Raw genomic sequence first — 17,499 nt, 5'->3', positions numbered from 1 at the left:
TCTGTAAAATGGGAGGATGGAACTAGAGGGCTTCTGAAGTCCCTTTCGACTCCAAATGTGTGAGCCTGTGACATCTTGAGTGGAACTGAATTTCTCCTTAGAGTTCTCTTTCAACATTTTAGATTTTCAGCAACTGTTTCTTAGCTCTAAACATGAAGACTCTGGGGTGGGTGGGTGGGGGGTGGAATTGCTCCTGAGTCACCTGCTTGGAGATGGCGAAGCCTCAAAGTGCATTCAGTTGGGAAGTCCAGAAGCAGGAAGGTCAGAGTTGGGAAATTAAGGCCCCATGTACTGCAGGAGGCAAGGACAGACAATTCTCTGTAAGGGCTTTCATAGAAGAAAAGAGGGGGGAGGAGGGAGCCTCTTAGAGTGAAGCCCAGAGTGCCTGCTGGGGATGTGGGGATTTCACCCTCCTGTTTCTGTTCGGGTAGTAGCCAGGAAACCCCAGTCAGCAGCTGACGTAACCTGTGTTCAGTTTTTACCTTTTCCAGCCCATCGGAGCCTATTTCCCTGACCTGTTTCTAGTCTTGGTTTCCGATTTCAGAAAAGATGCTCAATCACAAGTAAAAGTTCCTTTTCCAGGTCTGATTCAGTGTTGAGTAAACTTGTTTTTGTCAGCTGGAAGCAGCTTTCTTGGCAGAGGGGTGGACCTAAGTTGGGGGGGGGGTGAGGGAAAGCAACCTTCTGAATGGTAGTCAGGCAATAGGACACAGTTTAGCTCTAATCCACAGTACTTTCATATAAGACTGGACATTTGGCTGCCTTGCCAGATGCATGGCCTCAGCACTCAGAGCAGAAAAAGTCAGAAGAAAACGGAGCCCCCTAGGACTCACTGATCTCTTTTTCAAAGCCAGAAAAACTGAGTTGACGCTTCAGTTTATAATGGCTTCTCAAGAGGAGGACTGAGAAACATTCTATTTGTTCTGGATTCCCAAAAATCACCCAGGGGTCCAGTGTTGAAGATGACCTAAGCAACAATGACCCTATGTTTCCCAGTAATCTCTCTCCTCATCTTTCCTTCAAGTATTCTGTGCCCATTAAACATTAAAATGGGAAAGAACATGAACAGGAGTCATATGGGATAGCCAGACATGGATGGGTGGCGATATGCTCCTTTGTCAGTGGGGAACTGGTTAGGTTTTGGGTAAGGTAATGCCCGCCAATTCCCTCTGCACACAACTAATCTATTAAAACTTCAGGCATGAGCCCTTTTCCCTCTATTGGAGGGAGTGGGTTAATGTGTCTTCAGCAAGGAGTGCTCAACATTTGGGATTCTGCACGGGGCTGTATTCACTGGGCTAGCGCATGATTTTCCATGGACAACTAACAGGGCAAGCTGTCAAAATGGCAGTGACCATTCCTGAGGGGCTCAGGGCAATACTAACATCTCTCATGTTGTTTTAAGATGATTGCGCAGTGGACTTGGCCAGTGTAACAATCAACCCTTCTCACGCTTTTCTTCTCTTTCTTTACATATCCCTTTTTAGAGGATGTCTTATATCTTAAAGGTAAGGGTAGTAAGTGTCCCCACGCCCTCATTGTGACCTAATGCTTGTTCTGCCCTATTACATAACTCCTCCTAATGCTCAAAGCTGCCCTTTTCCATGTCTTTCCCCTCTGTCAATACTTGAGAATGTTACCACACCATGGTGAGTACTGGGGAGATCTGGGCTAATCTGTATGACGGCTTGCTTACTAAACACTCCTAGATGTGTTGCATGGCGTCTTCCTCCCCTCTTGCGCTGTTTTCAAGTCATAGAGGGTTAACTGTGGTTGGGGGGAGAAAATTTGCTCTTCTGCACCTTCCCAAGGTAGCACTCAATTGAATGGCAGTTGGGGTGGGGGGGGGTGTTGGGCTGGGAAAACTGTGACTGAACCTTTTATTTCATCAGGGTAGGGCTAGATTTCCCTGTGTGTAGATTCCCTCCACCAGTACAGATTGGCAACTCATCTAGAACTCATGGGATTTGCCAACCAAGATCATAGTAAGTGTCAGAGACAGTAGTGCTAGTAGACTGCCATATGGAGGACAGAAATTTGGGTGCAGTGACCTCCAGGTCCCTTCCAACTCTTGGATCCCAATTGATTTGTCCCTGTGTGATGAGGGACACACCTTTTGTATCTACTTTCTGATTTCGACTTATGAGTCGGACTTGAAAATCTCTTCCTTTTCAGTCTGCTGACATGACAGGGCTACTTGTTCAAAATTTGCCCAGATATGGCCAAATACATTTGATCACTTAGAATTTGGGGAACCATTGATCAAGTCACCAGAAGCCAGTTCTATGTACTAAGGAGTTTTTTTATTTAGTTCCTGTCTGCGGCACATTTGTGAAAGTCACTTAGCCTTCAGGCAGTGAAGCCTCAGTTTCCCCCTCTTGGCATGGGGACTAGAGAACTCTTTCCAAAATGAATCCTTTAAACCTGTCTGAAACTTCTTGATAACCCCAAATCCAGGCCTCTGCTAATGACAATAGACATGAACCTCTTGGGGAGTCTTGCCATTTTTCTTTGTTTGAAAGTGGCATCCTTCTTGGGACCTCTCTAGCCACCCTTCTGGGTGTTCATGCAGCTCTCATCACCAGCCACCTGAGGAGTGCTGGAAGAGAACATGGGTGGTCTCTCTCTTCAGTGATTTCAAGCTGTCCTGCCCTAATGCATATGGCTGAGCAAATACAGACAGGGACCTTCTCTTTAACAGATTTGTCTTTTTGACCTTGGGTTCTGGTTTTGGGAAGGATTTAATATATCAAGAACATTCTGTCTCTCACAGGATTCCAGCAAGAGCCCTAAAACAATGAAGAAATTTCTCCATAAAAGAAAAACGGAGAGGAAAGCATCAGAGGAAGAATATGTCATTAGGAAAAGTATGTGCTGTGGGTGGCCAGGCAACTTGGCCTAAGGCTCCTCAGCTCTTAAGTAATGCCATCTGGGCCCACTCACACCTCTACCTCTAGGAATGAGTAGAACTAAAGAGTGGGCATGACCACAGACTATGGAGGAAGCTGAGGGTTAAAAAAAAACACTTTTGAATGTGAGGGGGAGAAGGGGAAGAGGAAAGGAATTTCTATTGATATGGCACCTTCTGTGTATCAGCCGCTGTGCTAAGGACTTTACAAATATCACCTCATTTGATCCTCACAAGAACCCTGGGAGGTTGTTGGGTTTTCATTCCTGTTTTACAGATGGGGAAACTGAGGCAGACAGTAGGGAACAGCTAGGGACTGAGAAATGCAAGACTCACATAATAGGTCCATATAGAACATCACCAACAGAGCTGAAGACAGTGGCTAGAGATGGGTGTCATGGAGAGTCCCACTAATGCCCATATAACAGTGGTATGTGCATGCCATTATATGCCAATATATGAAAAAGGAGTGTGATTACATGAGAAAAGCACATGACACCAGTTCATTAGAACATGTCACAGTCACAGTCTATATACCCCAGTTGTGTAGGCAGCTGCTTCTCCCCTTTCTTCCAAAGCCCCTTAAAGAAATTTGGTCCTTGATAAAGCCCTTGCATTGGGACCCCCTGAATCTGAAGGGGACCCAGACTCATCAGCAGCAATCCCCACTGTCTCCAGGCTCTGTGAATAGCCTGCATTCCTAAGACCTGCAGCTGGAATATTTGGCTGGAAAGGGGCAGCTATTGCACCACAAACAAAGGTAGAGGATAGCCAGACTGGGGGGGTGGTGCAGCTAAGTGGCGCTACAATGGATAGAGTACAGATCCTGGAATCAGAAAGACTCATCTTCCTGAGTTCAAATTCAGCCTCACTAGTTTACTAGCTAGTGCGACCCTAGGCAAATCACTTCACCCTGTTTGCCTCAGTTTCCTTGATTGTAAAATAGTCTGGAGAAGGAATTGGTAAACCACTCCAGGACCTCTGCCAAAAAAAAACCCCAAATGGGGTCATAAAGAGTTGGACACAACTGAAAATAACAAAACAACAAAAGGTGGTTGGGGATGCCTTGGAGCCAAGATGCTCTCTTGTACCTTATTGGCATCTCAATCAGATGTCACTCAGCTTCATTTTTGTGGGTGCCCTCCCAAACCCACAACTGCAGGGTGTCTGTCAGGGTGTGTCCTTTACTCCTTTAGGAGTCTGTTTCACATGCCAGAGAGCTTTCCATGGTAGATGAGCTAGGCCTCATGAGTGAAACCTTCTCAGAATCTGAAGACACTCTAGTGTGCTGTGAATTGCCTCAGTTTCCTCATCTGTAAAATGGGAATCATAATAGCACTACCTAATTAATAAAACACTTAACACAATGACTGGAACACAGTAAACATTATGTAAAGGTTAGCAATTATTAATTGCCTTAGAAATTAGACTCGGAAATAAGACCGCCACTGGGGGAGGTGTGGACTTAAAAATAAGTCTTGTCCAATGTTTTTCAAGCAATGACAGGGGCAGACTGACCATTGGCTCTGTTCTTGAGACCTATGTTAAGGAATGAGTATTAGTTCTGGCCCAGAGGGCTCTTAGGCCTCGAGAGGCCCATGAACCAGATGGAAAAGGAAGTGTCCATGACCTAGAGATGGTATTTGAAGCCAGGTCACCCTGACTGGGCTAACAGTTTGGTGCAGTGGGAAGAATACTGCTCATGGAGTAACAGGCAGAGAGCCCTGGTCTTGGAGTCAACCAGATCTGGTGGTGCATCTTACCTTAGATACTCGGCTCTGTGATTCTGGGCAAATTCTTTTGCCTTTCTTGGCCTCAGTTTCCCTATGGTATTTGCCTTGCAAAAATGTCCCTTCTCTCCATTCCTCTACTTTGCTCATGTACCTCTCCTCTCACAACATGAGTTGGAGTTCAAGGGAGTTACTATTATGGACGTTATTGTTATGACATAGAAAGCTTAGGCCTAGGCATTTCCCATATCTCCCACCACAAGCACTGTGGTAGGTCCTACTGCCCAAGATGGGATACTATGAGGCAGGTGAGTCAGAGCTTGTGCTATTGGCAGCAAGATGACAGAGTGGACTTTTTGGAGGAAATGGCCTTGGAGCTACCATTTAAACTGGGATGGGGAGTCAGAAGACCTGGGTTCATATCCTCCCTCTGTCATTTACTACTGATGTAATACTGGATATACCCTCATGGACCTCAGCTTTCTCATCTGGAAAATGAGGGAACTGGATGAGATGGCTTTTGAGGTCCCTTCCAGTATAGATAGATCTGAGATCCTGTGACCTCTCTGAGCTTCAGTATTTTCTTTTGTAAAATACTAGGGGATATGGTACATTGACTTTGGAGGTCCCTATCCACTCTTATCTAGAGTCCTCTGATGCTCCTGTGATGTGACTCAGTGGATAAGAAATGCCTTTCCTTCTGTCAGGCCTGACTTAGTGCTCTGGCACCCCTGTATCATGGGTTCTCTTTACTTTAAATCAGCCAGAGGGATAATACCCCATGGCTTAGGCCCAGGGCTCCTTGTGAGTGGTCTTTGCAAAGTAATTGCTCCTTCTCTCTTTCCAGGCACAGCTGCCCTGGAAGAAGATGCCCAGATCCTGAGAGTGATTGAGGCCTACTGCACCAGTGCCAGTGCAGGCCTTCAGCAAAGCCATGTCTCAGGTGGGTGTTCTTCCCCCAGGGATATAAGCTCTGCTCCCTGCCACTGACCAGCTTCTCAGTGATGGCTGCCTCTCCCAAGATGCAGAGCCATGTCACTGGCTGCCTAGTGTGACTGAAGCAGTCAGGAAACAGGAGTAGTGGTGACCACGCACAGGACTGGATCTTGAAGATAAGGCTGTTGTAGCAACTCAGCCCTTTGTTTATGCGTTGCTCAGCTCCACCTAGAGAGAGGGGCAAAAGAGTGCAAAAACTGGAGGTGATAAAAATGAAAAAGACAAAAAACCCAAACTTTTTTTAAAATGCCTTTCTTTGAAGTATGCAGATACCCTCCCCAGCTCTTGTTAGGAATTAAAGAGCCCAGAGAGTGCCTGTGTCTGTGAGCAGATGCTAATCTCATCTTCTAGGCACATTTGGAAAGGAAGTTAAAAATACTATCTTTGATCAGTTGCACATTTTTGAGAAAGAGGCTCCATCAAAGCCCGGCTTCACAAGCTGTACTGAAAATCTGGAAATAGTGCCTCCTATGCAGGTGCTGTTGGAGAAAGGGTGAGAATTCAGGCAAGGAGCATCGACTTTTGGCCTTATGGTGGCAGGGGGGCAGCAGCATTGGCCAAAGTAAGCCAACCATCCTTTCAGTTCTCATGTGGGGGTTTTTTTTGTTTTGGTTTTTTGTGTAATGCAATGGGATTAAGTGACTTACCCAAGGTCACACAGCTAGGGAATTAAGTGTTTGAGATCAGATTTGAATTCAGGTCCTCCTGACTCCAGGGCCAGTGCTTTATCCACTGAGCCACCTAGTTGCCCTACTTGGGTTGTTTTTCAAGGATTCTTGTCCCCACCAAGTTGTAGTAGTGTGAGAGATATAAAATACTGGTCCTGCATCCATTTTGCCCACACTGGTGCTAGGAGAGCCATAGATCAGTGAGAAGGAGGGTCCCTTGCCCTCCTGTCATTTACAGTCTAGGAAGGAGCTTGAGCAATGCCAACAGGTATTTGGTGGTCTTTTCTTGTGGCTTCTCTGTCTGACAGGTCTGAAGAGGCTGAGCAAATACTTGGGGTTAAATATAATTGGTTGCAGAGGTGGTAGCATAGCCTCTTGGGATAGCAAGTGACTTTCCCATCTGCCATGCTCTTTCCTGTCTTATTTTATTTTTGAATGGGGGGAATGTTTTAACGATATTCTTTTCTTACATTGCTGTCACTTTAGTGACTCCCCTAGAGCCACAATGGAACCCGTCTTTGTAACAGAGGAGGCCAATTAGGAAGAGCAAACCAACAACTCTTCCATGGCAGACAAGGCATGCCTTATACCATACTTGTGGCCCCCCACCTCTCTGCTGAGAGATGGGAAGAGAATGTGACTTATGTGGACTTCAGAGACCCCTGAATTAGGTGCATCCTTTAAGGTGTTCTTTGGCACATGACCCTGTCCATGATAGCCTGTCTGCTCCCTGCCATAGAACTCATGGTTAGGAATATTGGAAGGGATTTGGCCTTCTGCACAGCATTTCAGCTGACGTCCCTGCTCCTTTTCCTCATTAGTACCTCTCCTTCCCAGGTGCCCGCAAGGATTCCATCCCACAGGTCTTACTCCCAGAGGAAGAGAAAATTATCGTGGAAGAGACAAGAAGCAATGGGCAGACAGTTATAGAGGAAAAGTAAGTTGAATGGGAGGTCTCTTTGATTTTTTTTTATCTGAGGCTTGGAGAGGTGTTCCAGCTGCTGGTATGCCTGTTAAGGGGGTGGAGAAGTATAGTACCATGGATTTGGAGTCTAAGACTACCACTGGTTACCTAAGTACCCCAGGGCACTGCTGAGGCTTGGATATCCTCCCATGACAGATGAGGAGGTCAGAATAGATGGCCTCTGATGTCTCTTCCAGTTCCAAATTCCCTAAAATGTTTGCTGAGGCCCAGAAGAAGATGTCTAGCTGCCTTTGTTGTGTCCTAGCCTGTATTAGATTTATTCACAGGTTGGAGGGATCTAATGCTCCTGGGAGTGCAAGGGTGTCTTGGTCTCTTCTCTCCCACTTGTTCCAAAGACCCTTGGTGTGGCACCCTCCAGTGAGCACAGAGCCTGTTGTCTGACAGTTCTCCCTGAAGGTCTGTCCCAGACTCATGTCATGAAGAGAATCCCGAGACCTGGCCATCCCCAAGGATATGTGAGCAGTGCCACCAGCCCTTCTGAGGGATTGTCAGACTTACGAAGTCCTGGGGGGGCCTCTAATAGACACATTTTCTTTGTAGTTTGAGTCAGCAGTGGAAGTGAGATTTGAGTTAGGGGTAGCCCTCTATGGCCTAGTTCGTTCTCAGTCTGGTTTATGATGATAGCCAGCCCCATGTGCTTTGAAAGGAAATATTCACATACATGCTATGGTGGAATGGCGGTGACAGAAGCTGAATTGGCCAGTCATTGGGGACTTGACTATTTTGTCTAAGGGACAAAATATTGCATTTTGTAAGCTCATAGAAAATCCAAGCCAGCCAGTCTCACCTGTTCATGTTGCTCTTGTGATTAGGATGATCCCTGGAAGAACTGGGTTTTTGTTTCCTCTAATGCTTTGATCAGGTGCCTTGTGGCCTTGCCTGCTACCCCCAGGCAGGGCAGCTTCAGGCCCTGCTATCTTCAGGTCTGCAAGCTCTTTGCAAGCGTCCAAAGGACTCAAAGGACCCTTTCCTGGTCCCCATCCTCACTTGCCTTTGGTTCTAAGTGGTTCTGAAAGTATTTTATACCCATCATCCTCTGATCTTTATAACAACCCCATGGGGAGGGGGGGTAGAACAGGGATTATGAACCCCATTTTACAAGCGAGGAACCTGAGGACCAGCAAGGTCAAGTGGTTTGTCCAAGGTCATACAGTTGGCCCATGGCTGAGCCAGGATCCAAACCCACATCTTTCTGACTCCCTTGTCCAGTGCTAAGGGAGGTATTGGGTGCATCAGTCAGTCAGTCAACATTTAGTAAGCTCCTTCTTTGTACCAGGCCCTATACTAAGCACTGAGGATACAAAGAAGGGCAAAAGACAGTCCCTGCCCTCAAGAGGCTTTCAGTCTAATGGAGGGGACAATATAGACTATATACAGATAAGCCATATGGAGAATAAATTGAAAAGAATCAACATAAGAGAGACCTTGGAGTTACGAAAGTTGGAGGAGGGGCGGCTAGGTGACGCAGTGGCTAGAGCACTGGCCCTGGAGTCAGGAGGACCTGAGTTCAAATCCGGATCAGACACTTAATAATTACCTAGCTGTGTGGCCTTTGGCAAGCCACTTAACCCCATTGCCTTGCAAAAACCTAAAAAAAAAGGTGGAGGAAGGCTTTCTGTAGAAAGTGGACTTTGAGCTAGGAGAGAGGCCTAGACCTGATAGGTGGGGTCCCTTTTCCCCTGCTGCATATGTCTAAGACTACAAAGAACATGATAAAGATGGAGGGGTTTGCAGGACAGAAGTGAAAGGACACAGGATTTGAATTAATGTTTATGAGGCGGCTAGGTGGCACAGTGGATAGAGCACCGGCCCTGGAGTCAGGAGCACCTGAGTTCAAATCTGGCCTCAGACACTTTAATGACCTAGCTGTGTGGCCTTGGGCAAGCCACTTAACCCCATTGCCTTGCAAAAACCTAAAAAAAAAGGTGGAGGAAGGCTTTCTGTAGAAGGTGGACTTTGAGCTAGGAGAGAGGCCTAGACCTGATAGGTGGGGTCCCTTCTCTCCTGCTGCATATGTCTAAGACTACAAAGAACATGATAAAGATGGAGGGGTTTGCAGGACAGAAGTGAAAGGACACAGGATTTGAATTAATGTTTATGAGGCGGCTAGGTGGCACAGTGGATAGAGCACTGGCCCTGGAGTCAGGAGCACCTGAGTTCAAATCTGGCCTCAGACACTTTAATGACCTAGCTGTGTGGCCTTGGGCAAGCCACTTAACCCCATTGCCTTGCAAAAACTTAAAAAAAAGAAAAAAAAAGAATGAATTAATGGTTACAACTGTAATTTACCCCTAAAACTATGAAACATTGGCCTAATTTCACCTGTGAGCAGTACTCCGAATACTCTGCCAAGTCAGTAGGTGCCACTAAGTCCTGACTCTACTACCATTTTTCTGTGTGATCTTGGGCAATCTGCTTTCCCTCTCTAGGCCTCAGTTTCCTTGTATTTGAAATGAGATGGTTGAATTAGATAATCTCCAAGGAGAGGTTTCTATCTCGAATGGTTTAGATCTGGGATTGTCTAGAAAATGAAATAGTCCCCAGGGTCTGCGCTTTTATAAATGTCCTTTTTCATTAACTATTCCCATGTTGACTTCTAACCTCAGTTCTGTCTATTTCCCAGAAGCCTTGTTGACACTGTTTATGCACTGAAGGATGAAGTCAAGGAATTAAAGCAGGTAAGAGAATTTGGAAAGACCAAAGCAGAGGCCAAGGGTGGTGAGTCAATGAGCAGCTGGGCTTTTCTTTACACATTTGTTAAAGATAAGGGGTTTGTCATTGATTCACAAGGATGCCCTGCCTTGCCCAAAGCCATCAGTGGTCCAGGTTTGGAATTCCTGCTTGCACTTCACAGTTGAATCCCTAGGTTTGACTCCATGACTTATGGAGTCTTGACTTATGACTAAGACTCCTGTTCCTGCGCCTTGCAGACATTTCTTATTAAGAAGGAAGTGATTACTCCCAACAATGTATCAACAGAATTGAAATTCATGTATTGGTTCTTCCCATTAGCCAGCATTCCTCAATGCACAGGCTTCATTCTGGGGTTGGGAACTAAAGAACTAAGACAGATTTGGGGAGCCAGAGGGCAGTGGTAGGTGATAGGGACCAGGGAGAGAGTGGAAAGTTTTCCTCCTTTCACTCTTACCATAATCTGGATCTTGTCCAGTACTGACAAATACCATTGGGGCTTGACCATAACCCAGTGGTCTTCTCTCCTAGGCTATATATGTACTCTGTGTCTGGGATCCCATACAACAATAAGCTTTGGGGTGTTTTATTAGCTTTCATACGACAAGCTCCCCTCCCAACCCCAACCCCCATATTCTCCTCTTTCCCATCCCATAGAAGTTGTAAGTGATACTGGGCTCTGGGGCTGGACCTGGTTGATACCATCCTCTTTTAACTTCTACCCCTGGATTCTGTGAAGCCTGAGACTTTGCTTTTCTCCAGAATAGATGTTTTCTTGGTTTTTTTTTTTTTTGTTTGTTTTTGCCCACTTAGGAAAATAAAAAAATGAAGCAATGCCTAGAAGAAGAATTGAAGTCAAGGAAAGACTTGGAAAAGTTGGTCAGAAGGTTGTTGAAACAAACAGATGAGTGTATGAGGGCTGACCCCAGTGGCAAGGCCTCCCTCCTGGCTTGAAGCTACTCCACCTATGCTGCCAGCACTCCTTCAGGTGTGACTTGGGATCTCCAGAAAAGAAAATCAGACCCTTTGGCTTACTCTGCTCCTTGCCTTGTCTGCTTTCTATGTATTTGGCTGTTTTCACTTATAGGAAAAAAGGAATTTTTAGTGAAAATAGCCTTCCATTCAATAAGGAAATGAAATCAATAGGAATTATTGCAATAAGAGGGGTCAGCAAATGACCCTGGGTTCACAGTCTATTCTATCTCCTCTTCAGCTGGATGGGTCACTAGTCCTTTGGACAAAGCCACTCTCAGAAACTGCCAAGGGGTGCCCAGTGAAGGAGGCTGACATACCCACTCCTTCCTCTCAAGATCTTGAAGTCCCTCAGTTATTCAAGAAGCATCGATGAGCCCCTACCAGGCTCTGTGCTCAACTCTGGAGATATGGAGACAAAAATGAAATGACTCCTACCCTCAACAAACTGATGCTGTATTCAGGGAGGAGTCAATACCACTCGTCAATACCAATTTCATATATATATATATATATATATATATATATATATATATATATATATATGTATTAAACCAATATGGAGTAATTGGGGGATTCCAATCACTGAGGGGGTAGGTGAGTTATCCAGAAAAGCCTTGTGTAGGAAGTGGTATCTAATTAATTTAATGGTCATCAAAATCCTATAAGCTGTGTGCCCAGTCTAACCTTCCCCCAAGCCTCCAATGATTAGTTTTCTTTTCCTTTAATTTTTCACAAGATAACATGAGAGACTCAGTATTCTTTTCATTGCTTTTGTGTTGGTCTAATTGACATGCTTGATTTAACTCAGTGGAGCTGGAATTTTCATCATGGCCACAAATAACAAGCCATTATGCCGGCCAGCTCTTTCTAGTGCGTGATGACAACGATGTGGCAACTTCTCCTGCTAGAGCATCATAGATATAGAACATGGCATTTCCCCAGTTCTGTGACTTCACCATACCCAGCATTACATCATTCCCCTTCTGGTAGCCAGACCGTGATCGCTTCTTGCGTCCTACTTGGGGATTCCAACCTCCCGGCACTGGCGCGTCTCAAGAGTCCACCAAGAGAAGTGGTTCCTGCTCCTTGGTCCCCCTATAGGCTGTGGCAAGAGGTGGAGCGGTCCCCCTGACTCCCCAAAGAGGAGACCTTTAAAGATCCTTTGCAGGAATCTGCTCCACTTGGGAAGGTCACTGTTTGCCCAACCAAAGGTGGGGCCAACCTGGAGCTGGCTGGTCTTTGCCTCAGTGACTTTGTTGGAATCCCAGTAGTCCAGACCCAGCTGTAGCTCATAGCCATAGACTAGTCAGCAAATCCCAGGTCTCAGTGAGCACAATTAAGAAAATGATAGGTGGTAGGTAATTAGGAAGTCCCAAAGGCAGGTGAAGTTTGACCAGCGAGGGACGATCCCTTTTGAGGGATGGAAATAAAAAGGGGCATTAGATTGAGGAAAAAAATAAACAAACAAAAAGTTGTTCTCCAGATGTGTTTGCTATGAATACTGATGAGTGTCAATTTATGCAAATGCTTCACTCCCCTAACCGGCCACCCTCTTTCCCCCCCGGTACTCGGTGGTCTCTAGTCCCTGCTGCTACACAGTAAGGTACCTTGCTTTTTGCTTACTGCTCCCCAGGGCAAGTACTACTCTCAGGAAGTGGGCAGCCAAAGGAATGCTGGGAGCAAACCACCCATCCCTGACATTTAGCTAAAATCCTTTGGGGCAGCCTCTGCCTCACCTTTCATTCCCTCCTGGGGCTGAAGGGCCAGCAGAGACTTTCTGAGAGAGGGACCTTTACCTTCTAAAAGGAGCTCAGCTGTCTCATTTCTCAGATAAGGAAACTGAGGCCTAGCAAATTGAAACAATCTCTCTGGGGCTTTATTTTTGTTCTCTGTGAAATGAGGAGATCAGACTAGTTAGTCTTTGAAGTTTCTTCTCACTTTAGACCTCTGATGAGCTATAATCGTCACATATCAAGGAGCATGGCTGTTTTGAGGACTCGGACATCATCCCAAATCAAAGCCAGGCCTCTTGGATTGTCCCCTCCGAAGTCACTGAATGATGTGAAGAAGATCAGTAGGAAACTCTTAGTAACATAAGGAACACAAATGGATTATAGTCACGGTAGGAAAGCAGATCGTACTGAAAACCAATTTTCCAATGCTGAGTTCTACAGACGCCTGCTTAAGAGGTCTCTGAGCCCCTGATGGGAGAAGCATGGTACTTCGGGTATTGGAACCCATACCAAGCATGGCTGTTGCTGTTCCGAGCCAAATAACAAGAGCGAGGAAATGAAGCCATGTGAAATTGACAGCACTGGTTCCATATTTGCGTTGTTTACAATGCTTTTGGAAATTCTCTGGTCCTGTTATCCTCTCGATTGCTGCCTCACTGTGAGGAGGCAGAATCATTCATCTTCTCCCAGGGTAGGCTAATTTCCTGTCATTTCTCTTATGCAAACCCAGTTTTTCTAACCTGTTTTGATTTTGAACACTTTTTAAATTGACATTTTCAATCAATAAAGAAGGTCAACAATGCCTTATAAATGACATTTTTGTGTGTGTTCACTCTCCTGATCATCTATTTGGTGTCAGTAAAGAGGAAGGGTGGGAGGGATGGAGTTGAATAGCTTAAGAACAAACTGTTTTGGTAGTTTTCCATGAATGTGGACTTCTGTTGGTCTGAAGGAAGAGGTCAGAGGAACTGATGTTAGCTTTAGAGCTTCGGGAGGAGACTTTAGAAGGAGTCAGAGAACCCAGGGTCCAATTCTGACTCTGCCACTGTCTAGTTGGGTGATTTGAGACAGATCATTGCTCTGAACCTTGGTTTACTCATCTTGAAAAGCAAGGATGAGATCAAATTATGCCAGAATTTTCATTCAACCTATCTGGAGCTGAGTGAGAATCCCAGTTACAACAAACCTAAGCACTGGGCAGTCTTTGTGTGAAGAGCTCCCCCTCAAGGTGACCAACTCCCCTAATTCCATTTCTAATCATATTTTCCCCCTTACATTCAACCTTACATTTACCTCTCTGCCAGTTCTGCCCATCGCTCCCAATGAGTAATGCTGACTGTAATTCTTATAATACTATTACACCAATAATAATAATAACTAGCATTTGAGTAGCACTTCGAGTTTTACAAAGCGCTTTGCATCTTAGCGCATTTCATCCTCACAGCAGCCTTGGCAGGAAGGTGCTGTTATTATCCCTATGCTACACGTAAGGAAGTGGGGGCACAGAGAGTATCTCGCTCACGATAACCCAGCTAGTGAGTATCCAATACCGGATTTGAACTCAGGTCCTCCTGACTTCAAGTCTTGTGCTATATTATTCTGTCACTGTAGCTGCCTCATAGTTCTGACCCCCAGGACCAAGAAGGACAGGTAGATACCGCTTCCAACTAGAACTAAAAGATCCCCATCATGATCCCTCTAAAGCTTCTCATCTGCAAGCTAAGCATCCCTCATTCCCTTTAGCCAGTTATAACATGACTCCCTTAGCTCTTCATCTTATCACTTTCCTTCTTAAAATGTGGATGTTCAGAACAGAATGCAGAACTTTAAATGTGATGTGACTAAGACACAGTATGATACAGTCATTGCTGTGAATTCTCCCATTGAAGTCTTACATAACTTTGAAGGTTACCATATTCCATATTAGAAATGATGAAATTGAGGTTTAGGACCTCAAAAACCAAAGTGAATTGAGGAGGAATTTGAACTCAGATCTTTCTGATTCCAGGCCCAGCCCTCAATCCATTATGCGTCTCAGATCCCTCTGCCAATTCCTTAAGTGCCAAGTATCAAGCTACATACTGCTACAAAGACAACAACAAAACAGACCCTGCCTTTAGGGAGCTTGCAATCAAAATAATAATAATGATGAATAGCTAACTTACTACATGCTACACAAATATTATCTCATTTATTATCCCTTGCTTAATGAAGGCCAAGACCACATTAGCTGTTTTGTCCACCATAGCACACTTTTTAATAATTGAGGATGCCGACCCTCTAAGGTCCACAGATCTAGCCATGTTCTCCTCATTTGGACTTGGGAGGTTGGGTTTTTGAACTCAAGTATAAAACTGCATTTATTCCTTTTAACTTTCTTCTGGTTACATTTGACCCATTGTTCTAGTTTGTTAAGACCTTTCGGGATCTTGACTGTCATCTAGTATGCTAACGATATCTCGCTAACGATATCTCCCAGTTTGTACCAGCTATACATTAGATGAGCATACTAACAATTCCTTCAGCCAGATCATTGAAAAAACTACTGAATAGCATAGAGCCAAGAACAATCAGATCCCTGGAACACTCTAATAGAGACCTCCTTTCATATTGCCAGGGACCAGCTCTTTGGGTATAGCCATGTAACCAATTCTGAATCCACTGCACTGAATTGCTGTTTTACCCACATAGTTTATCTTGGCAGGAAGAGAGCAGGAAGACTTGTCACAGAGAAATCCTTGCCCTCTGTTGGCATGGCTGGCTAACACTGGCTAGAGAGCTAGATTTAGGAGGATTTCAGTTCAGATTTCAGTTTAAAGGAGACAGAATTTGTGAGTCATCAATAAGTAGCCAATGAAGAAGGTTTAACAAGGGGATCTCTAGTATCTGTTCCATCAGTATCACTGGAACTTCCTGAACGTTTGGCCTAAGATATATGTCATCTGTGAAAGCATTACTGAAGGCCACTATGATAGAGACAGGGTTTGTATCCCATATAGACACTGACCATTTAGTCAGAGGTATGACTGGTGGAGAGGACTCTGACTCATTCTGAAGGATCTTTACTGTTTGAATGACCTTAAGTAAGTCACTTGGTTGCCCTGGGCCTTAGTTTCCTCATCTGTAAAATGGGGCTCATAATAGTACCTACCTTGAAGGGTTCTTGTGAGGATCAAATGAGATAATATTTGTGTAGCATGTAGTAAGTTAGCTATTCATCATTATTATTATTTTGATTGCAAGCTCCCTAAAGGCAGGGTCTGTTTTGTTGTTGTCTTTGTAGCAGTATGTAGCTTGATACTTGGCACTTAAGGAATTGGCAGAGGGATCTGAGACGCATCATGGATTGAGGGCTGGGCCTGGAATCAGAAAGATCTGAGTTCAAATTCCTCCTCAATTCACTTTGGTTTTTGAGGTCCTAAACCTCGATTTCATCATTTCTAATATGGAATATGGTAACCTTCAAAGTTATGTAAGACTTCAGTGGGAGAATTCTTAGAGAGTAGGGTGTTGGATTAGGAATCTGGAAATTTGGGTTCAAATCTCAAATTTATTCCGGACTACCAGGGCCATCTTGGGCAGGTGATATTTATGGACATTAATTTTCTCATCTGTCATAAAAAGGGGTGTTTGGTTTAGGGGACTCCTAAGAGCCCTTCTAGCTTGACATCAGTAATTCTAAGATAAAATTGACTAAGCCTTCTGTAGAATGGTATTGTCATTTTGGACCCAAGAGTCCTACTCTATAAAATGAGGGAGTTGGAAGAAAGGGTCTTCAAAGGTCCCTTTCAGCTCTTACAGGCTATGATTCTATATGAGAATAAAGATTAAAACAAGGGGCAGCTAGGTGGTGTAGTGGATAAAGCACTGGCCTTGGAGTCAGGAGTACCTGGGTTCAAATCCAGTCTCAGACACTTAATAATTACCTAGCTGTGTGGCCTTGGGCAAGCCACTTAACCCCATTTGCCTTGCAAAAAAACTAAAAAAAAAGATTAAAACTCCACTGTATTGCACTTAGTACCAGCTAATAAGCACCCACATTTCGATTTTAAACTGTTTAGAGGTGAAAGTTATTAAATGGGCAATCTATCACCCTGATAGTTCCCCTCTTTTCTCATGTCTACTTCTGGCTCCCACAGTCAGGCTCCCTTTTCTTTCACTTGGGTGTCACAACAGGATTTCCTCTGGTTTAACCACATGGGCAAGACCTCTTGTCTGTACTTTTACTGCTTGCTAACTGGTAATTTTCAGAGAGTTCCGCCATTTTAAGCCAACTCCAACCATCTTTGTTCATTCTGGGCTTGAGCTTGGCGAGAACCTTTGGGAATATATACACCACTGCTTGGTCCAGGATACCTAAGTCCTCAGTATTCTACAAGGACCAGCTGTCAGCCAGTTACTATCTCCAGAATAAAAGTAGAGGTGTGTTCCGCAAGAAAACTCGTGAGAAAAATCATTCAAGTGTTCAACAAACAATTTAAAAGTATGTATGTCAATTCAACAAACATTTATTCTTATTAGGAAGAAAAGAGCTAGTATTTATTTAGTGATTTAAGGTTTGCCAAGTATCTCATTGGATCCTTAGAACCCTGGGAAGTAAGTGCTACTATTATCCTTATTTTACGGCTGAAGGCAAACAAAGGTTAAGTGACTTGCTCAGGGTCACATAGCTAGTAAATTTCTGTGACTATCTACTGTACTATCTAGCTACCTCTAAATTGGTCCTATTAAGCATCTACTGTGTGCCAGACTTTATGATAGGAACATAACTCAATACAAAATACATATGAAGTTAGGAGGGAGGAGGATGTCT

General features: G+C 44.6%; 1 protein-coding gene across 7 annotated transcripts in view; it reads left to right on the top strand.

Moving 5' to 3' along the window:
* The window catches only part of ARHGEF6 (Rac/Cdc42 guanine nucleotide exchange factor 6), a 126,917-nt gene extending 113,422 nt beyond the window's left edge, over nt 1-13,495 (top strand). For 4 of the 7 annotated variants that reach the window (XM_074206474.1, XM_074206475.1, XM_074206479.1 and 1 more), the window contains 6 exons: nt 1,488-1,508; nt 2,774-2,867; nt 5,486-5,581; nt 7,140-7,239; nt 9,911-9,965; nt 10,792-11,488. In XM_074206474.1, coding sequence (XP_074062575.1) covers nt 1,488-1,508; nt 2,774-2,867; nt 5,486-5,581; nt 7,140-7,239; nt 9,911-9,965; nt 10,792-10,932 — 507 coding nt within the window. In that variant the 3' untranslated portion in view covers nt 10,933-11,488. Of the gene's footprint in view, nt 1-1,487; nt 1,509-2,773; nt 2,868-5,485; nt 5,582-7,139; nt 7,240-9,910; nt 9,966-10,791; nt 11,489-12,896 lie in introns of those variants that run through there. The other 3 variants (XM_074206477.1, XM_074206476.1, XM_074206478.1) reach the window with 3 other exon arrangements.
* The last annotated feature ends 4,004 nt before the right edge of the window (nt 13,496-17,499 follow it).

Source organism: Macrotis lagotis, chromosome X, assembly GCF_037893015.1.
Source record: "Macrotis lagotis isolate mMagLag1 chromosome X, bilby.v1.9.chrom.fasta, whole genome shotgun sequence".
Taxonomy (NCBI): Eukaryota; Metazoa; Chordata; class Mammalia; order Peramelemorphia; family Peramelidae; genus Macrotis; species Macrotis lagotis.
This window is presented reverse-complemented; position numbering and strand designations above follow the sequence as displayed.